A 22141-nucleotide genomic window follows, 5' to 3' on the forward strand; every position below is an offset into this window, starting at 1 on the left:
CGGGGTGAGGAGGGCCGCGGGAGCTCTCTGCCACGTGCCTGGCCTCCTCAGAACTTGTGGTCACTGGGCAGGGGCCGTGTTGAAGTCAGTCCTGGGGGAGCACAGAGGGCAGGTGGGGCTCCTGAGCACGTGCAAAGGCCCGGGGGTGGGTCAAGCTCCGGCAGATAGTAGAGGACAGGGAAGCCTGGCGTGCCGCAGTCCGTGGGGTCGCAGAGTCAGCCATGACTGAGCGACTGAACAACCTCAAAAGGTGCTCTGGATGGCCTGTGGGCAGAGTCGCCTGTCACAGCCTTGTTAGAGTCGCTGCCATTTTTATGGATGAATCGAATACATCAGTGTTTTTGAGGGGTTCTCTGAGGAACGTGGATTTCTGCCGAGCTGTTAATATATGCGTTTTGCATTTACCATTGTGTGGGTTTGAGAAGTTCTTCTTGGGGTCTGGGGTGATTAAGAATTATGTTCAGTCTGGGAGCTATTTGTTTTCTTCTTTATATTTTTCAAAACATCTGTAATTTTTATAATCAAAAATAATATTTAAAATTGTTTTGTGTTTAATACACTCTATCAAGGGCTTCCCTGGTGGCCAAGCGGTGAAGAGTCTGCTTGCATTTGCAATGCAGGAGACCTAGGTTCGATCCCTGGGTCGGGAAGATCCCCTGGAGAAGGAAATGGCAACCCACTCCAGTGTTCTTGCCTGGAGAATCCCATGGGCCGAGGAGCCTGGTGGGCTGCAGTCCACAGGGTCACAGAGTCAGACATGACTGAAGTGACTGAGCACGCATGCACACTCTGTCAAGGCGTGTCATTCCTTAGGAGGTTGGAGCCTGAGTTGCTGGAATTTTCTAGTTCACCTTTTGGTGACTGGAGATGCCGCCCGTCAGCCACCCATCCAGGGCCTCCGGTCTCTGTTGGGGGGCTTGTCTGGCGGAGGCACTGACCGGGGGAGCCCTGAGGGTTGGCCCCGAGTGAGGGTCTTCCGTTGCCCTGGTGTGGCTCTGCCCTGCCTCTGCTGCAGGGGCCTGGGCTGCCGGGGGCGCTCTGAGAGGTCTGGGGGCCTTGGACGCTGGGTAGGTGCTGGGCCTGGGCAGCCAGGCTGGCTAGCCTCGGGGAGGAAGCTCCAGGAGGGTGGGTTTCGGGGTGTGCAGCCTCCTTGACCCAGATGGACATGGGCTCCGCGGCCCAGCGCACACCCCTCCCGCAGTCACCAGGGCCACTGCAGCCCCGAGTGTCTGCTCCTGCCTTTGTGGGGTGGTGGGCGGGGTGCAATGTCAGCCAGAGGCCATGCCAGCCTTCCTGAGATCTACTCAGATTCAGTCACCGGGCAGTGCCAGGCCAGCCTGCTCATGCCTGCCTCCCGGGGCACCCGTCCACTCCTCCTTCCCACGTCTTGCCCTCAGGGACCCAGGGAGGCCTGGGGCCTTTGGGCACAGCCCTGGGGTCTGGGCCATGAGGGCAGAGGCCTGGAGGCTTGGCCTCGCAGGGCGTGTGCAAGGCGGCGCGTGCGGGACTGCCAGGAGGGGGGAGCGGGCGGGGTGCACGTGGGGGTGGGGGTCAGTGGTGTCCGCTGAGTGATAGCAGGAGGGTGGCTGAGGGTAGCCAGGGGCGCTCGGGGGGCAGCACGCCGAAGACACTGCCCCTCAGGCTGGCTTGGGGTGCGGCGGCCAGGAGGGTGGGAGAGGAGGTCCCCGGGCCCTGGGCCTTCCTCTGCCCGCACTTCCTCTTTTTGGCTGGAGCCTGCTTGATGCCTGGTGTTGTATAAGTGCAGGTGCGCGGTGCAGGGACTCAGGAGCTTTAACGGTCACGCTCCGTTTACAGTCTTGCAGACATTGCTGTGTTCTCTGCGCAGTGCCCCCTCATGGTTTGCTCCATGCGTAACTGCTCGCACCTCAACCCCCACCCCTGTGATCCCCATCCGCCTCCCCGCTGGTAACGCTAGGCTGTTCTCCGTGTCTATGATCCCCCTCCGCCTCCCTGCTGGTATCGCTAGGCTGTTCTCCGTGTCTGTGATCCCTCTCCCCCTCCCCGCTGGTAATGCTAGACTCTTCTCCGTGTCTGTGAGCTGCTTCTTGTTTTGTTGTGATACCTACTTTGTTCTTATTTTTTTAGATTCCATATGTAAGTGGTATTTATCGTACGTAGTGCTGCACATGTAAGTGATAAGTATTTTGTCTTTGTCTGACTTAGTCCACTTAGCGTAGCCCTCCAGGTCCATCCATGTTGTCGCAAATGGCAAGATTTCATTCTTTTTTGTGGCTGGGTAATATTCCATTGTATGTGCAGACCACATCTTATATACCCGTTCATCTGCCGATGGACACTTCAGTTACTGCCGTCTTGGCTGCTGTGCATACTGCCGCAGTGAACGCTGGGGCGCGTGCATTGTTTCTTATTAGTGTTTTCACGTCTCTGGATCTAACCCAGAAGCGGAACTGCTGGACCCTATGGTAGTCCTACTTGTAGGTTTTTGAGGACCTTCAAAGGGTGGAGTGAGCACAGGCATGATGAGTGGCGTGGCCTTTAACTGCAGTGTCCTGTCCCCTCCCTGAGCCTCTCAGATTCTCGCCGAGTCTGCCCCTGAGCATTCTTGCCGACCCCTGGGCTGGGCCCCCAGCCCCCTACTGACTGCCCTATGCCCCCCCGTGCCCTCTGTCTGCCCTACTGACCGCCCTCTGCCCCCCTGTGCCCTCTGTCTAGTCAGGCGCCCACCGGCCTGATCTTGTCCTCAGGCATGCTGCTCATTCGCTCAGTCGTGTCTGACTCTTCGCGACTCCATGGACCGCAGCTTGCCAGGCTTGCATTTCCAGAACTGTTATAAATGGGATTGTGTACACTCTGATCTGTTTGGGGCTGGCTTCAAGTCAGCCTCGACACCGTAAGACTCACCCCTGCGGTAGTGTGTCAGTCACTCACGGGCGTGTTCACCGTGTGGACGGACCGCCGCTTGTCTGTCTGTCTCAGGCAGTGGGCGTGTGGGTTGCTTCCACCTCTGGCTGTTACAGATGAAGCCGTCCTGAACGTATGTGCACAAGTCTCTGCGTGGACGGGAGCTTTCACGTCTCTTGGGACAGCTGGGCGTAGAATGGCTGGTTCATCTGGTCAGTGAATATTTACCTCTGAGAACCTGTCACTGTCTTCCAAAGGTTGGACCACTTTGCACCCCCCCGGCCGCGTGAGGTTCTAGTTGCTCTGCACCACCGCCAGCACTTGGATGGTGACTTTCTGAACTTCAGCCATCCCGGCAGGTGTGAGGTGGTGGGTCACCGCGGCCTGAATTTGTTCTTTCCCTATGACCACGTGTTGAGTGTCTTTTCTGGTAGGTCTTCTTTAGTTAAGTGTCCAAATCTTTTGCTCATTTTAAAATCCAGCTGTCTTCAGACTGCAGTGTGAGAGTTCTTTCTATGTTTCCTCCAAAATATATGTGTTTGACAAATATTCTCTCCAAGTCCGTGGCTTGACTTTTCATTTTCTTAACAGGATCCTTTGAGGCGTAAACTTTAGAATGTTGCTGAAACCAGGGTATTTGTTTGTTTTATAGTTCACGCTGTGAACTATTTAATAAAGCGTCACTAAGCCCACGGTCACAGATTTCCTCTTTGGGGCCGATGGTTCTGCATGTGATGAGTAAGGTCTGAGGACCGTTGCCGATGGTTCTGCGTGTGATGAGTAAGGTCTGAGGACCGTTGCCGATGGTTCTGCGTGTGATGAGTAAGGGCTGAGGACTGTTGCTCTGCGCGTGGCTGTCCAGTTGCTCCGGCACAACTTGTTGACAAGATGCTTCTTCCTCCACCGCGTTTCTTTGGTGCTCTTGTCAAAAATCAATCGGCCGTGTCTGTGTGGGTGTATTTCTGGACTCTCCGTTCTGGGGCGTCCCCAGGCATTGTAACAGCCCAGACCATCCCTCTCTCTACCGACACACCCGCGTGGGTGGGCCCTGACTGGGTGCTGAACACAGGGCCCCCAAGTGCAGCGTTTACAGGGAGGATGTAACCAGGTCAGGGGAAGAAGAGAGGCCGCCTCGTGACACTGAGTCTGTGTCCTGGGGGAGGCGCTCTGCAGGCATCCAAGGACGAAGGGGCTCCTCCCTGTCCTGCTCTGGATGGCCCGGGCCCGCCCCGACTTTGCCGCCTCCTCACCCGAGCCCTCCGGTGGACGTGGGCTGACGTCTTGTCGCAGAGGCTCTGCCCTGTCTGCCTTCCAGATGGCCTAGCACTTAGGGTCTGCCCCGCCAGGGCTGGGCGAGTCTGGTCCCCTCGGGGGAGGTGGGGTGGGCACACGGGAGGGTGCAGAGCAGGAGCCCAGGGCTGCTCAGCTTTTGCCACTGTTGGGGGTTCATGTGAAGAGCTTTAATTGTCCACTGTTGCTGAAGGGAGTCTATTGTGTGTGCGTGTGTCTGCGTGTGTGTGCGTGTGTGTGTGTGGGCAGTGTTTATGTATATGTGTGCAGGTGTGTGTGTGTGCGGGTGTGTGTATGTGTATGTGTGTGTCTTTGTGTGGGTGTGTATGTGTGTGTATGTGTCTCTGTGTGGGTGGGGCAGTGTGTGTGTGTGTCTCTGGGTGGGGCAGTGTGTGTGTGTGTGTGTGTATGTTTGTGTCTCTGTGGGGGGGCAGTGTGTGTGTGTGTGTCTATGTGTGGATGTGTATGTGGGGAGTGCAGTGTGTCTGTGTGTGTCTGTGTGTGTAGGAGGCAATGTGTGTATGTGTGTGTGTGTGTGTGTGGATGTGGGAGGGCAGCGTGTGTGTGTGTGTATGTATGTGTGTGTCTCTGTGGGGGGGCAGTGTGTGTGTGTGTGTGTAGGGGGCAGTGTGTGTATGTGTGTGTGTTTATATGTATGTATGTGTGTGGGGGCAGTGTGTGTGTCTGTGTGGTGTCTGTGTGTGGGAGTGTGTGTGGTTTTACCCTGACTTGAAAAGCTGCATCTGAACTGTTTCCCCACCGACCCCATCCGTGTTTTTTGGGTTTTTCTGAGCAGACTCCTAGTTGCTTCTCTTCTGCCATATGTCAGAACATCCTGTAAAAATGCATAAAAGCCAAACAGAGGCCCTTGCTGGACTCCACTGCAGATCATTTTTACCCTCTGGTGAAACAGCACGTTGCTGAGAACAGGTGTTCTGTCAGGATGGCTATTTTTAAAGCATGGGGACAGCTTGTTGTCTGTGATCCGTGCCTCTAGTGACGAGCAACCTGTGAGTCAAGTGCCTCTAAGTTTTATTTGCATTATTTGCTAAACCGAGCAGCAAGCACAACACAGAGGGAGACTCTGCCGGGGGAGCTGGGTGTGGGCGCCAAGAGTCCTCAAGCGGCCCGGAGGCCCAAGCCGGCCTCCCTCTGCCCATCCCCCCCAGCACCCTGGATCAAAACTCGCCCCCCTCCAGCTCCAAGTCACCCCCCTACCCTGCTTCCCTGTAAGAAGTGGGTTCCAAAACCTCAGAGGTCTGACCAAGAAGAGCCAGACTCAGAATCTGTGTCGCGAAGGCTTTCCCGTGTCCTCAGCAAGACCCCTGTGCCCGCTTTGGTGGAGAGCAGGTCCCGTGTCCTCCCATGGAAGCACCTGGAGTTCTCTGTGCCACCCAGAAAGGTCGGAGGGACAGACTCCGGTCCTGCAGGGGCGCAGGCCATCAGAGGGAAGCCCTCAGAGCCGCAGGCCGGAAGTGAGCAGGGACAGACGCCAAGGGACACCTCACCACCCTGAGCAGACAGCGGGATCACGGGGGAGCGCTCAGCAGGCCCTCCCGCCTCCCTGTGGCTCAGCCGCAGCCCTGGGCCCAGGCTGCCTCTGTCCTGCGGGTGCATCCCCTGCAGAGACAGAAGGCTTGTGGGAAGGGTCCAGGACCTGGGCGGTGTCTGTTCTCTGAGGCACGGGGCACATGGGGAAACGCACCACCCCAGGCGTGACCCAGGGCATGTGACCCCATCTGCAGCCTGGCAGCCTGGCTGCCCGGCTGGCTCTGTGGGACCCAGGATGCCTCGGCGCATCCAGCAGGGCCTGGGGGAGCAGTGCTTGGGGAGTTCTGAGTGGACAGAGACTGCAGAGGGAAGCAGGGCTCACAGGACCCCCGGGTGGGGACCCCCTCTTCCCTGCCTGTGCCAAGATGCGTCTGGGTGGTTAGGGTGAGCGTGGGGACGCTGCTTTCCTGTCCCATGGCTGCTGTGCCCACAAAGCAGGTGGCTGGGAATAGCAGGAATTCAGCCTTTCGTGGTTCGGGAGGCCCGAGTCTGGAAGTGAGGTGTCGGGAGGACTGGTCCCTCCAGCAGGCTGTGAGAGGGAGTCTGGTCCTTGTCTCCCCCTGGTTCTGGGGGCTTCAGGAGCCCCAGGGCCTGCAGACGCCTCACTGCCGTCTCCGCCTCTCCCCCATGGCCTCTCCTCAGTGTGTGTGTCCCCTCCCCTTGTAAGGACACTTGTCATAGCAGGTGGGGCCCTTCGGTCATCCCGGATGGCCTCATTCCAAGGCCCTGCCCTACTCTCCATCTGCTGAGGCCCCTCTTCTTAAAGTGTTAGTCACTCAGTTGTGTCTGTCTCTTTGTGACCCCATGAACTATACCCACCAGGCTCCTCTGTCCATGGAATTCTCCAGGCAAGAATGCCAGAGTGGGCAGCCACTCCCTTCTCCAGGACATCTTCCCAAACCAGGGATCAAACTTGGGTCTCCTGCATTGCAGGCAGATTTTTATTGTTAGCCTACTCAGTCGTGTTCGACTCTTTGTGACCCCATGAACTGTAGCCACGCCCTGCCCCTGGTTCCTCTGTCCATGGAATTCTCTGGTCCAGAGTATTGGAGTGGGTACCATTTCCTTCTCCAGGGGTCTTCCCAATCCAGGGATCAAACCCACGTCTCCTGCACTGCAGGCAGATTCTTTACCATCTAAACCGCCAGGAAGCCCCTCTGTAGAGCAAGTTGGATCTTAATCCTGATGGAACTGCCACGCTGCCCATCCACACCCGCCCGCAGCTTTGGTGGGGTCACGTGGCTGCCGCAGAGCGGACCCTTGTTCCCCCAGAGGAAGGCTCCGTGTAGACCGTACGTTTGTTTACGTGCCTGTGAGAGAGCAGATGTGGTCAGTCTCAAGAGTGCCTCAGCACGTACACTCACGTGCGGGCAGATGACAGGACAGGCAGACAGCAGCAGACGGAGGGTGCTCCACGGCGTCGGTCACGAGGGAGACGCAAGTCCAAGCGAGACAGCACTTCACACCCCCGGGACAGCTAGTGTTAGGCAGCCAGACGGCAGCACGGGGTGGGGAGGATGTGGAGAAATCGAAGCCCCCACACTGCTGCTTCGTGATCAGTTTTTTTGACATGATGGACATGAAGCTCTGAACCACGAGGTGTGATTGACATGTGTCACTTTTAGGGGTACGGCATGAGGATGTGACTCCCATACGTCACGAAGTGGTTATCACAGGCAGTTCAGTGAACATCCACTTACTCTCAGGAGCTAAAGAGTCTCTTGATGAAAGTGAAAGAGGAGAGTGAAAAAGCTGGCCAAAATCTAAGATCATGGCATCCGGTCCCATCACTTCATGGCAAATAGATGGGAAAAGTGGAAACAGTGACAGACTGTATTTTCTTGTGCGCCAAGATCACTGCAGACGGTGACTGCAGCCACAAAATTAAAAGATGCTTGCTCCTTGGAAGAAAAGCTATGACCAACCTAGACAGCATATTAAAAAGCAGAGACATCACTTTGATGACAAAGGTCCCTAAGCTGTGGTTTTTCCAGTAGTCATGTACGGATGTGAGAGTTCGACCATAAAGAAGACTGAGCGCCAAAGAATTGATGCTTTCCAACTATGGTGCTGGAGAGGACTTTTGAGAGTCCCTTGGACTGCAAGGAAATCAATCCTGTCCATCCTAAAGGAAATCAACCCTGAATATTCATTGGAAGGACTGATGCTGAAGCTCCAATACTTTGGCCACCTGATGCAAAGAGTCAAGTCACTGGAAAAGCCCCTGATTCTGGGAAGGATTGAGGACAGGAAGAGAAGGGGCCAACAGAGGATGAAATGGTTGGATGGCATAACCGAGTCAATGGACATGAGTTTGAGCAAATTCCGGGAGATGGTGAGGGACAGGGAAGCCTGGCGTGCTGCAGTCCATGGGGTCGCAAAGAGTCGGACACGACTGAGAGACTGAACACGTGTTTATTTATCATGTTGTACATCACAGCCTCAGTGCTTCTTTTTCTTATGATGAGAAGCTTGTATCCTGTGACCACCTTCATCCAGTCCCCCCTCTGCCATCCCTGTCTCTGATAACACAAGTCTTATCTCTTTTTCTATGAGTGTTGTTGTTTTAAAGCATATACACTAGAAGCCTTTTTTTTTTTATGCATTTATTTGGCCGTGCCGGGTCTTTAGTGGCGGCATGTGAACTCTTCACTGTGGCAGGTGGGTTCTAGTTCCCTGACCGGGGATCAAACCTGAGCCCCCTGCATTGGCAGCACAGAGTTCCAGCCCCTGGATCACTATGGAAGTCCCCCTCTGTCTGTTTCTGAAGTACAATTGATCTACAACACTATTTCAGTTCCCATTACACAACATGGTGATTTGACATTTCAAAAGGATCACCAGGATGAGTCTAGTTGCTGGGGCAGGGCGAGGTGGGGCGAGGTGGGTAGACGTGGGCGGGTGTGTCCCCATATAAAGATATGACACAGTCGCTGTTCCCCACACTGGTTAATCTTCTGCTGAAACTTGTCCTCCGAGGTGCCCTGCTTTTTCTCTCCTCTTCTCACCCCTCTTCCCTCTGGAAACCATCTGTTTTCTGTATCTATGACTCTGTTTCTGTTTTGTTATGTGGGTTCACTCGCTTTGTTTTTTAGACTCCACATTTAATGAAATCATGCAGTATTTGTCTCTTCTCTGTCTGACTTAACCTCACGAAGCATAATACCCTCTGCCGCTGCTGAGTCGCTTCAGTCGTGTCCGACTCTGTGCAACCCCATAGACGGCAGCCCACCAGGCTCCTCCGTCCCTGGGACTCTCCAGGCAAGAACACTGGAGTGGGTTGCCATTGCCTTCTCCAATGCATGAAAGTGAAGTCGCTCAGTCTTGTCTGACTCTTGGCGACCCCATGGACTGCAGCCCACCAGGCTCCTCCGTCCGTGGGATTTTCCAGGCAAGAGCACTGGCGTGGGGTGCCATCGCCTTCTCCAGTAATACCCTCTAGGCCCATCTACGTTGCCACAGACGGCAGGATTCCATTCTTCTGATGGCCGAGTGCTGTTCCATCGTGCATACCCGCAACATCTTCGTCACTCGTCTGGGATGGGCGCTTAGGTTGGCTCCATATCCTGGCTGTTGTAAATAGTGCTGTGATGAACAGGGAGGTACAGATAGCTCTCCAGTGTTTCCATGTTCTTCAGATAAATTCCCAGTGGTGGGATCAGTGCATCAGGTGGCAGTTCCACGTTTTGAGGAACCTCCATACTGTGCTCTATCATGTCTGCACCGATTTCCGTGTCCATGAACACGCACGAGGGTCCCCTTTGCTCCACGCGCTTGCTCACGCTCGTCGTGTGTACTCTTTGTGATGATGGCCACTCTGACAGCTGTGGGCTGATGTCTCCCTGACGTTATGGTCTGCATTTCCCTCATAGTTCGTGACGTTGAGCATCTTTTCAGGTGCCTGTTGGCCGCCTGCATTTCCTTTTTGGAAAAATGTCTGTTCAGATCCTCTGTCCATTTTTCAGTTGTTTTTTGAAGTTGAGTTGTGTGAGTCCTTGGTATATTTTGGATACTCTCTCCTTACCGGATTATCACTTGCAAATATCTTCCTTCATTCAGTAAGTGGCCTTTCATTTTGTCGATAATTTTCTTCCTTGTACAGATGCATTTTAGTTTGATGCTGTCTCATCTGTTTATATTTACTTTTCTTTCCCTTGCCTGAGGAGACAAATCAAAATATATACATATATATATATGTATATTACTAAGACCAATGTCAGATAGCATCCTGCCAATGTTTACTTTTAGAAGTCTCACGGGTTCAGGTCTTACATTTAAGTCTTTAGTCCACTTTGAATCTATTTCTGTAGGTGGTATGAGAGCGCAGGGCGGTTCTTTGGACTCTGTCTCTGTAGGTGGTATGAGAGTGCGGTTCTTTGGCATGCGGCTATCGAGTTCTCCCAACACTATTTATGGAAGAGGCTGTCTTGCCGCCTTTATCATAGATTAATTGCCCATATAAGTGTGGGTTCCTTTCTGGGTTCTCTAGTATGTTCCATTGACCTGTGTGCCTGTTTTTGGGCCAGGACAATGCTGTTTTGATTAGCACAACTTTGGAGTATAGTTTGGAATTAGGATGCATGACACGTCTAATTTTTTTCCTCCTTTCTCAAGATGGTTTTGCTATTCAGGGGTCTTTGTGTTTAGATACAAATTTTAGACTCATTTGTTGTAGTTCTGTGAAAAATATGGTTGATATTTTGACAGGGATTATATTGAATCTGTAGATTGCCCTGGGTAGTATGGCCATTTTTACAATGTTAATTCTTTCAGTCTGTGAACAGGGGATACCTTTCCATCTGTTTGTGTTATCTTCAGTTTCTTTCACTAGTGTCTTATAGATTTCTGAGTACAGATCTTTTACCTCCTTGGTTAAATTTATGCCTAGGTATTTTATTCTTTTTCATGCGCTTGTAAACGGGATTGCTTTCTTAGTTTCTTTCTGGTAGTTCCTTGTTAGTGTGTAGCAACGCAGTAGGCCTCTGTATGTTAACTTTATATGGCAACTCTGCTCTTACATCTTTGTTAAATGGTGCAGCCAGTTTGGAAAATAATCAGATTTTCAAAAAGTCTAACATAGTCACTGTATGACTGGCACTGTATGGAATTCCACTTTGGTTTATTCCCCAAAGAGCTGAAAACATATCCACATAAAACCTGTTTGTAGCAGCATTATTCATGATGGCCAAGGTAGCAACAACCCAGACGTCCACCAACTGACGAATGGATTAACAAAATGTGGTCCATCCACGTGGTGGAAGACGATTCGGCCTTAAAAAGGAATGAAGTGCTGACACATGCCGCTACACAGAGTCAGCTTGCACATGTGCTAAGTGAAAGAAGCCAGACACGGAAGATCACAGCTTGTATGGTTGCCTTTAGCTAAATGCCCAGAACAGGCACCCCCATAGACATGGTGGGTCAGGAGGGGCTGCTGGGAATGCGGGTGAGGCTTCTCTGGGGGTGATGAAAAGATTCTGACTTTAGTTCCTGCTGATGGTGGATGCTCTGTGAATATACTAAACCCCGGCATTGCGTACTTCAATCAGCTGGATGTTATGGGAGGTGAGTCATGTCTCAATACAACTGTTTCCAGAAGCCCAGATCATCCTCTCTGGAGAAGGGGTGGCGGGGCTCGTCCCCCACCCTGCTGGAGCTGCCTGGCCAAGACCCTCCCGGAGCAGCGTCACCCGAGCGGTCCGGGTGAGGCACGGTCAGGGGGTCTGTGCCGGGACACAGCAGCCAGCCTGGGTTCCCAGGTCCTGTGTCCTTCAGGGGGTGGTCCAGAGCGGTGCGCTCCCCGCTGGTTCACCAGGGCCCCTCAGTGCTGGCTTCCACTGACGTCCTATCTCTTAGGTGCTCCCATGGGGCCCTCCCCGGGGATTCCACGTTCCTCCCCAACCAGCGTGTTCCTCGGACCCAGTCAGGAAGGGCCTCTCCCAGTCCACTTCACCCCAGCCTGGTGGGGGGACGTGCCCAGGACAGGGGGACGTGCCCGGGGAGGGCTCCGGCCTGGCCCAGCAATCCCGAGATCAGGCTAACCACATTGCAGTAATCCACATGGCCCAGAACCCGGGATCCCTGTTCCGGACTTCTGATTGCTCCTCTGATTAAACAAATAAGTTCAATTCACGTGCGTTATAATTAAGTCATCTCAAGTCCTTTTTGAAGGAGAGAAATAATTCGTAATAAGCAGTTTAAATTCCCATTTCCCACGAGTGGATTTCCATCCGTCCTAGAAGCTGAGAAGACCGCAGCCTCTTCGTGGCTGTTTCCCGGGTTGCTGTCAACCAGGTAGGGCTTTTCCCGGCAACAGAGCGTGGCCCCGTGTCACCCTGAAGGCCCGAGACCTCTGGGACAGTGTCCCCTGGCTGTCAGAAGAGAAGGAACAGAATTGATTGGCATACTAACAAGTTCACTAGGTAATAAGTCTTAAAAATAAAATGCTTTTTGAAGAACCTGAAACCTATTGAAATTCAAAGACGAGCTCTCCAGCTGCTGCCGCGGTGACCCCGCCTCCGCCCCCCTGGCGGTTGCCACCCTGGGCTCCTTTCCTCTGCGGTTTCGGAAGAGCTTCTTTATGACCCACTGCAGCAGCTGCGGTTAAATTTCCTGCAACCAGCTCTCTGTATGTATATACAACACCTGATTGGGAGTTTTATCTGAGAACGCATTCTCCTTCTGAAAACCATCCTCGAGATGCTCAGCCGTCTCCAGGCCTTGTGTCCGCACGTGCCGCAGCCAAGGCCAGGGTGGGCGCCTGGGGTGTCACAGGGCCCTGAGCCCAGGTGTCCCCTGGAAGGACGGTGTCCAGCCCGACGTGGCCACCTCACCCTGGTGGGACCAGACCAGCTTCCTCCAGGGCAGGGGCCTGCTTCTCTGGAGCCAGTCCTCCCATGGTGAGGGTTGTCGTTATCCAGGGGCCCTTGCTGTGCCACACGGGCAGGGACCCTCCGCGGGGGTTTCCTGAGGCGGGCTGCCTCCAGAGTGACCCATGGCAGGGCTGCTGCCCCTCCAAGCTGGCTGTGGCTTTTGGCCGGGGGTAACACTGCCTGGAGAGACAGCAGGGGCGGGGAAGTGACTCACTGGGTGTCTAAACTGGTCCAGGAATCAAAAGCTTTCAGAGCATGCATTCAGCAGACCGTCTGGGGCCGCAGAGGCCTGGCCTTGCCGCAGGGCCGTCGACGGTCGGCTCTGCGTAGGAAGGTTCTCTTGTTCAGGCGGTCGGTCGTGTCCCACTCTGTGACCCCGTGGACTGCAGCAGGCCGGGCTTCAGTGGTGGTGACCTGACCCCAGGTGCGGGTCCCGAGAGTGAGCAGGGGCCGGAGGGCCAGCCGTGAGGCCCTGGTGAAGGAGCCTGGATGGGAAGGCAGGCAGTTGGGTGTGAGTGGGTGCAGAGTAGCCAGCAGAGGCAAGGCTGCCCCCCGGGAACGACAGCAGTGTGCGCCCGTCTGGGGCTCCCGATCGCTGACGGGCGGCGGGTGACGCGGCCGGGTCAGTGGTGCGGCCCTGACGCGCTGCTGTGGACCAGGCCAGCCTTGAGCAGCGGGGTCACGGCTGCCCGGCACCCCCAGGCCCCGGGGACGGAAGGATGTGGTGGACACCCGCGGAGGGCCTGGCTTGGTGTTTGTTTGGAGGCAGTGAAGGGTTTCCAGTCCTGGTGGCCCGTGGTCAGTGGGTTTCCCTGACAGTCTGGTGTGGCCTGGGCAGCTTCCCCTGAGCCCAGGGCCCGAGGGCCAGAGGGCTGTGGGAGGCCCCGCTCAGGGAGCAGCCAGACTCTGTGTTCACAACCCGAGGCTCTTCTCTGCTTTTTCGGCTACACTCTTGTATTCAGGCTTGGCAGAGCCGGGCTATAAGGCTTTGCTGGGGGCTTGTCCAGGAGAGGCCCAGGCCTGGCCTGGCCCCACCAGCCCTCACCCCTGAGCTGCCTGCCGCCTGTCCAGCTGCAGCTCACCTGGGGAGCCACCGAGATCTGGAAGGCTCTCCTCTGCCCAGCATGAGGGTGGTGGGGTTCCCATGGGGTGTGGTCTTGGGAACGAGGGTTCGGAGCCCAGCTCCTGTCCTGGGGCAGCTGCTGGGGGGCGGGCGGGGGGTGGGGGCTGGCTGCTCTCCGTCTCCAGGCTTGCGCTGGGGGCACAAGGGGGCTGGTCCTTTCCGACCTGGCCACGCTGCCATCCTGCCATCTGTCCTGCCCACCTGTCCTGCCATCTGCCTCCTCTTCTCCCCTTCCTGGAGCTTGGCTGAGACCGCGCTGCGGTGACCAGGCATCCTTCTAAGGTTTTCCCGCTGCAGCGTTTGCTTCCTACTTGGGAAGCAAGAGTCATGGATCTGGTCCTGGTCCCTCATTCCCACGCGGACCCCCGAGTGTCCTTAGAGTGAGACCTGGGCTGACCGCCGGCTCTGCCAGGTCCACTGATGTGACCTTGGCCGTTAGTTTTCTTCATCTGGGTCAGTATCGGGCCACCTCACGAAGGGTCTGGTGGTACCTACTGGGACACAACCGGTGCCCTGCCCGGGGCTGGGGCACTCTGGTTCAGGCCACGTTCTGCCCCAGCCCAGCTGGCCAGCCTCACGAAGCTTGGGTCCCTCCAGCATTGTCACATGTCTGGCTCAGACGGGCACTTGAGGGCAGGGCCTCAGCTCACACACACCCAGGCATCCACGTCCGCATCCCACATCCCCAGCCTGCATCACAGGACAGCTGTTTGAATGATGGATAATTGGATCAGCTTCACAGAATCGGTTCTGAATTGTCAACTTTGGCGCTTCGGACTTACTCAGTCACTGCTGTGGTTTTGTGTTTTCTCTTGCCTTCTCGGAGGCTGCTGACTCACTACTCATCTAACCGCCTAAGTGCTATCTTCGTGAATTTTATTTTTGTCCTGTAACAGTGAAAGCTGTCACTGCTATGAATTTATTTTGAGAAAATATTGACATCGTGTGCCAAAAAGACATCTTTACTGGGCTCTATTTTATCCTCTCATGGTTTTAATTTCAAGGTAGGTCCTGTTCGTATCCATTGATTCTCTTTGCCGTGGACATTTTACTCAGGGACATTTGAAAGTCTCATTTAAACTTTAATGTTAAATGTTGTTGAATGAGGCCGGCTGACCCAGGTCGGACAGAGCAACACGTCTGTCCTCCTCTGCGTCCCTGCAGTCCGCAGTCCCGCCCCCAAGCTGGCCTGAGGGTGACCCTGCCGGACCGATTTAGGTCTGAGTGATGAGCCAGGCTAGAGATTGCTGTGTTCGCTTTGTTCTCTGCATACTTAGAAATGGAAATGTGGCACCAAAAATTTTCTTTTGGATCCTGTTGATCAGCACAAATTGAATCGTTGAAGTTGTGTTCGTTCATTTCCTGGACCCCTGCCTGGAAGTTTGTCTTCACAGCGTCTGGGTCTCCCGGTGGCATCGGCAAGATTCTCCTGCCGCACCTTGGCAGCCCGAACCCCCCGGGAGCTCTTTCCATCTTTTCAGTTCTGGCTGCATGTTGTGGCCTGCGGGATCTCAGTTCCCTGACCAGGGGTCAAACCCCTGCCCCTGCGCTGGAAGCACAGAGTCCTAACCACTGGGCAGCCAGGGACGTCCACGGAGGGGAATTTTGATTCTTTGCTGGAAATCATCCCTTCTGAGGGGGCTGGAGAGGTATCTCGGAATATAACGAAAATTTTAAAATCACACAGGCCTTCTGTGTTTCAACAAAATAAAGATAATTGCTAGCTTAAAAAATGCTTTTTCTGACTTCTCTAATTTCTTCAATGCGCGCATGTGTGCACGTGTGTGTGTGTGTTGTACACATCTCTCTGTTTTTGGTGACGGTCAACACACTCATAGCTCTGGTCTTAAGGTCTCTGCTGTACTGGAAGCAAAGCGCGGCGAGTCCAGAGGGCTCATCTGGGTGCTTTCACTCCCAGGCCACAGGTTCCGCTCTGCCCGGGCCATCCGTGTACCCAGGGAGAGGGGAGGCCGGGTTTGGAGGATGTTTGTTGCTCATGGTCACGGAGGTGTTTGGCGCACCCAAGTCTGGGGGTTGCTGGTTGGGGTCCCCGGTACTGTGTTGCTGTTTTCTTCCCTGCCTTTTCCTGGGCGGGCCGCCCTCCCCAGCTCCCTCCTGGCTTCTCCCTTATGCGGGTGTCTGCCACACCCTGAAGGTGCCAGGTAAAACCCTGGCTGGGGGTCAGAGGGCAAGGGTGTCCCTCCCTGCCCCCAGCTTCTGAAACCAGGAGGAGGCCCCAGGGTAGGAAGTGGGTCCAGATGGGGCATAATGGATGGATGTGGACCTGGGGAGGCTTGAGACCAGGGTGGTGGGGAGCGTGTGTGAGGGCACCGTCTGGGCAGCTGCCCGCCTTCCAGCCCCTCTCCTTCCCGTCAGCACAACAGGAAGGGGGCAGAAATGCACTGCCAGCCGCTGACCCCACCCCGGTTCCCCTCTCATCACAGAGGGGTCACTGGTGGGCATCCTGGGGGAGTCAGCTGAGCCCATGGAGGGGACCAGGGAGTCACGGATGCCTGGGGGTCCACAGGGTGGGGTCTGGGCTGCCCTGGTCAGGGCTTGTCCCCCATTCTCCATTCTCAGCAGTGGGTGCTCAGGTGCCTTTGCTGGGTAGGGGGTCGGGGGGTGAATCCCCGATCTGTGAAAAGTCCCTGGGGGGGGGGCCTTTCCCTGGTCCTGATAACCAAGACCCCTGCTCGGAGGAAGATCTACCCGGGAACGGGTCACACTGGGGGAGGGGCGAAACTCAGGCTCCATCAGCCAAGCAGCGAACTGAGAAATCACAAAAGCAAGTTACCCTGTGTTCGGCAGACTGCAGGGCCTAGTCACGGGCAGGCTGACTCCCAGGCGGAAGGAGGAGGGAGCAGGGGCTGACCTGCTGTCCGGCCTTCGCTCCCGTCTCTCTGCGATAACGGAGGGCTGAGGGCTGGGGGTGCTGGGGGGGTGCCGGGGCTGGGCAGTGGAGCTGGCCCTCTGTTCAGCCGCTGCCTTCATGGCCTCGGCTTAGTCTCCGGAGTAAAGCTCCTTCCTAAGACTGAGTCCACTGTCCTTAGCCCCCAGCACTCCCCAGCCCCTTGTCTGTGGTCACCCCACCCCCCACATACACGCACACAGGGATTCAGGGGCCCGTCAGGGTGAGGGGGCCACACCCGGGGTGTCCGCTCACTCCACTCTCCCCACAGCGGTCGGACCCGCAGCTGCTGGCACAGTTCTACCATGCGGACGAGGAGCTAAGCCAGGTGGCCGCCGAGCTGGACAGCCTGGACGGGCGGAAGGACCCCCAGCGCTGCACGCTGCTTGTCAGCCAGTTCCGTTCCTGCCAGGTGAGGGGCGGGGACAGCGGAGGGAGCCCGCGGGGAGCCGAGCTGGGGACGGGCAGAGCTGCTGAGGAGGGCTGGGCTCACGGGCCCCCTCCAGGGGAATGGGGGGGATGGAGGGCCTGCAGGGGGTTGCCCCAGAGCTGGTGGGTGGCGACCTCCCCACTGCAGGGTCCAGACTGACGGACGGTCCAGGCCACCAGCTGGGAATTCCTACGGCTCAGCAAGCACGGCTTCACCAGCCTGACAACTTCTATTCCAGAGTTCCAGAGCCTGCTCAGCCTGCCAGTCCGCACCTTTCCACTTGGGGATGTGGGGGCTTGGGCGTGCGTCCCAGATCACAGGCGGGTAGGGTCCCCCAAGCGTTTCAAGCATCACGGTTCTTACGGGAGGAGCGCACCCTCCTCTGTCATCTCTCAGGAGGGGCCAGGGACCGGGGACCATGAGGGTCTCCCTCCTGGCTGGCCCCTGGACAGCCTGCTTCCCCAGCAGAGGATGGCCACAGTCCCTGCAGCTCACTGAGCCCTGCCAGGCAGGAGGCCACTCTCTGCCCCTCCCCACCTGGCCCTGCTCTCCTGGCAGGGGGGCACTTGCTCCCTGGGACTCTTTGATCCCAAGCCCCCCCGGGCCTGCTCTCTGCATGTTACACAGACGGACCAGGTGGGTGAAACTCAGCTGGCGCCTCACAGAACCTCGGCAGGAAAAGCAGAGAGGGAGGTCCGCCCTGGGACTGGATGCAGGTGAAGCAGCTTAAAAAAGGTGGAAGAAAGTCATAAAAATCGGCTAAAGTACCTCACACTCACACAGAAACACCAGAACCTTCCACATCTCAGGCTCCCTGAGGACCTCCGTGTCGGGGTCCCCAAGGCCATCCCGGGTTCCAGCAGGAGGACGCGCAGGACTGGGCACATTGGTCCTCTCGGCTCCAATCCATCACAGCGAGAAGCTGCGAAGCAGAACCAGCGATGGGAGAAGGTCCAGTGGGGGAGTGGGGTCCAGGGGAGACAGGCCCCAGATTCCAGAATCCCATCACGGGGACACAAAGACCCACAGAGACACGTGTCCCCAGGGAAGCTTGTCACAGACTCAGAGCTGGGGTTCTTACTGGGGGGCCAGCCCTGCGGGTCCCTCTGCTGGGTAGACAGTCAATCCAGCCCCAGGGTAGAGGGTGTGAGCACAGAAAGAGCACGGAGGCACAGGGAGCCCCCATCTGTGGGGGTGCTGGGGGCCCTCCCGACACCCCAGCTCCCGGATGCCAGCCCTGCACATGGGCCTGTTGGAGGACGGCCGTCAGGCCCGCTGGGAGGGCCTCTCTCTACACAACCGCATGGCCCCAAGTGTGGCTGAGGCCCCCTGGGCCCTGGCTCGGTACTCAACTGCTCGCTCAGGAAACAGGACTTAGAAGAGCGGCCAAAGTGAGCCTCCCTGTGCGAGCCGCACCTTCACAGAGGCCCGGCATGGTCACATGTAACTGGCCCGTTACTGCTGCACCTCGCGTTGTTGGGGGCTCCCGCGGCAGTGAATTCCTGTGAGCTCAGCTGGTCACAGTGGGAAGTGATTTTCATCTCTAACGTCTCCTGAAACAGGCATTTTGCCCTTTCTAGTTTTCATCGAGGTCTCACGTTCTGTTTGTCACGATGCCGCTGGTTCATTCCCTCCTTTGTTCTGTGGCACTTACCCACAGAGGTGCCCCTCTGCAGAAGGCGGATGATGGCACGGGGGGCAGGCAGGCTCGGGGGGGACAGGGTGGGTGTCTCGCGGACCGCTGCAGTCAGGGAGGGGTTTGGACAGAGGCCGCACGCAGGGAGGGATGCCGTGAGTGACCACAGCACACATGAGATAAAACGTGTCGGCCTGGCGGAGGGGCTGGCTGCAGCATGCCCTGCCGGGCCCCCGCGTGGCCTTGATTTTTAGAGCCCGTCACCCTGGGGGGATCACCCAGCTCCAGATTTAGCTGGTCCTCACTCCAGGTGGCTTGGCGGTGAGGAATCCATCTGCCAATGCAGGAGATGCGGGTTCGATCCCTGGGTCGGGAAGATCCCCTGCAGGAGGGGATGGCAGCCCGCTGCAGTCTTCTTGCCAGGAGAACCCTACGGACAGAGGAACCTGGCGGGCTGCAGTCCAGGGGGTCGCAGAGTCGGACACAACTGAGCGGGCACGCGCTTGCTCTTCCCCGCCCCTGATGTTCCCAGCATCCATGTGTCAGTTCCTGGAGCATGTGGACGCCCCCTGAAGTGCCCGGAGGTCACGGCTTGGCTTTCTCAGCTGCGGGCGGGGGCTCAGCCCCTTGCCCGGGGTGCCTCAGGCTTCCCAGGTGCCGTCACACCAGGTGCCTGCACTCAGCGGGGGTGTCTGTGCGGAGCCCGCAGGGCAGCACCATCCCAGCCTGGTTCTGCTTCCTGGGGGGGCCTGGGGGGGTCACATTTTCCTAATTCTTTACAAGCCTGCTCATTTTTCTATTGGATGCCTGGCATTGGGAATTCTACCTTGCTGGTAGCTGAATATTTTTGGGTTTTTTGGAGCTTTATTTTGTAATACAGTTTGGTTGCTTGGAAATGGTTTGATCCTTTTGGGTCTTGTTTTTTTTTTTTTTTTTTTTTTCAGATATCATGCAGGTTCAGAGCTCTGTTTAGTCTGGGGCTAAGAAGAATTGGTACCGAGTACACCTGGGTATTACTCAATGCCCTGTGATCTGTGAGCATTTCTATGCTGTGGGCCCTGTGCCCAGCTGGACACTCAGGGAGGGGCCTCCCCGCGACTGTCTCCCCAGGCAGCTCGCTCATCTCCGCTACTCTGTCCTCTGGATTCTGGTGGCCTTGGCTTCCCCAGACTCTCGGTTCTGTCCCTTCAACAAGGGCGTTTGCTGGGTTCCACCTGGTCCCCTCTGTCTGTGCCAGGACCCGAGAATTCCCTCCAGGCGGTGTGAGCTGCGCACTCACAGCTCCCGCCTCCTCCGTTTCTCTTCTCTTTGGGATCACGCGTCACCTGATGTCCAGTGTCTGGAGAATCCTTGTCTTGTTTCCATCATTATCGTTTGAGGAGGTAGTTTTCATTCCTGTTACTCCATCTTGGCTGGAATCGGATGTCCCAGTAAGTACCCCGTGAAGGACACTGCTCTAGCTCTGAGGACCCATCAGCGTCCCTGGGTCCCTCGGCGGCTATTTGCTGGGACGTCCTCAGGCAGCTGCTGTCCTGGGCTGGGCAGTGGGGAGCATCCCCACTAAAAGGCTCCACGACTCTGGGCGAGGCCTTGGCTCCCTGGCCCACGATGTTGGGCGAGGCCTTGGCTTCCTGGCCCACGACGCTGGGCGAGGGCTTGGCTCCCTGACCCGCAGGGCACTTGCTGTTGGTTTTGACATTAGTTTTTTGTGAGTTTGTTGAATCGTGAGAAAGGGACCTGCCCACCCAGAAAACCTTTTAAAAAGAGCTGACAGTGAGACGGCTCAGTAATGGTTGGGTTTTATTTTCACATTTTGTGCAATTCTGCTTATGGTGCAGAATTCCCTTCAGAGTTTAGTGCATCACCTGTTTGCATTAGAAAGTCGCGCTTCCTGCCCATGGCTACTGCCTGAGGAAAACTCGAGCTGGAGCCTCAGGGGCGGGGAGGGCTGTTGAGACAAAACTGCCCAGGGCAGGACTGTCAGTTTCTCTCTCTGGAAACCAATTTGGCGAATGGGATCGGAGCCTGTGCACGCAGCTCACACTCGGCTTGTCATGCTGCCTCTAGGCATGGCTTCTGAGGGACCAGCCCGAAGTGCAGCGTCAGGCGCCACTCGGTGGCTGCGTCATTGACGGAAAATTAGAAGTGTCGTGAGGGTCCAGCAGAGGAGGGAGCAGGGAGCTGGGATCTCACGAGGCTCCCCACCACAAGCTGGATTTGTGGGAAGTCATAATAACGTGTCCCAGCAGTAAGCGGCAGCAGCAGCGTGCAGAATTACACGCATGGACAATCCCAGCTGACGGGAGGATGCCCACGGGGACAAGAACAGGGAGCAGGCGTGCCACCTGCGGTCTCTGTGCCAAGGACACTCCCGCCCCACCACTTCCCCACTTCCCAGTTCCTGGGATGGATGTGCATTCATTTCACCCTTAGCAAATCACAAAGAAACGAAATTTTCAACATTCTCGTAATTCAACTGAATGAATGGTACGTGTATACAGAACAGGACAATTTAGAGAAAAGAGTGGGATGTCACCAAAGATTCAGTAAAGCAGGTTTGAGGAGGCTGGGCTTACAGGTCAACCCTTAGTGATGTCCATCCGACAGCAGGTCTTGCCCGACCATGTTGCCATCAAGCCCAGGATGACAAAGGCTGAGAATGTCAATCAAAGCAGCACAGAGACTGGACATTGAAGATCCTCTTTTAGAACGTCTGTCCACCCAGTTCAGTTCAGTGGCTCAGTTGTGTCCGACTCTTTGTAACCCCGTGGACTGCAGCAGGCCAGGCTTCCCTGTCCATCGCCAACTCCTGGAGCTTGCTCACACTCATGTCCATTGAGTCAGTGATGCCATCCAACCATCTCATCCTCTGTCGTCCCCTTCTCCTCCTGCCCTCAATCTTTCCTAGAATCATGGTCTTTTCCAAGGAGTCCTTTCTTTGCATCAGGTGGCCAAAGTATTGGAGTAACAGCTTTAGCATCAGTCCTTCCAATGAATATTCAGGACTGGTCTCCTTTAGGATGGACTGGTTGGATCTCCTTGCAGTCCAAGGGACTCTCAAGAGTCTTCTCCAGCACCACAGTTCAAAAGCATCAATTCTTTGGCACTCAGCTTTCTTTATGGGCCAACTCTCACATCCACACATGACCACTGGAAAAACCATAGCTTGGACTAGACGGACCTTTGTTGGCAAAGTAGTGTCTCTGCTTTTTAATAAGCTGTCTAGATTGGTCATAAGTTTTCTTCCAAGGAGCAAGTGTCGTTTAATGTCATGGCTGCAGTCACCATCTGCAGTGAATTAGGAGCCAAAAAAAGTAAAATCTGTCACTGTTTCCATTATTTCTCCATCTGTTTGCCATGAAGTGATGGGCCCAGATGCTGTGATCTTCATTTTTTGAATGCTGAGTTTTAAGGCAACTTTTTCACTCTCCTCTTTCACTTTCATCAA

General features: G+C 55.8%; 1 protein-coding gene across 1 annotated transcript in view; it reads left to right on the forward strand.

Moving 5' to 3' along the window:
• The window catches only part of ZFYVE28 (zinc finger FYVE-type containing 28), a 98843-nt gene that overhangs the window by 30184 nt on the left and 46518 nt on the right, over nt 1-22141 (forward strand). Inside the window, exon 2 of the mRNA XM_055589264.1 lies at nt 16899-17039. Within this exon, the coding sequence (XP_055445239.1) occupies nt 16899-17039 (141 nt within the window). The remainder of the gene's footprint in view (nt 1-16898; nt 17040-22141) is intronic.

This window comes from Bubalus kerabau, chromosome 7 (genome assembly GCF_029407905.1).
Source record: "Bubalus kerabau isolate K-KA32 ecotype Philippines breed swamp buffalo chromosome 7, PCC_UOA_SB_1v2, whole genome shotgun sequence".
In the NCBI taxonomy this organism is placed as follows: domain Eukaryota; kingdom Metazoa; phylum Chordata; class Mammalia; order Artiodactyla; family Bovidae; genus Bubalus; species Bubalus kerabau.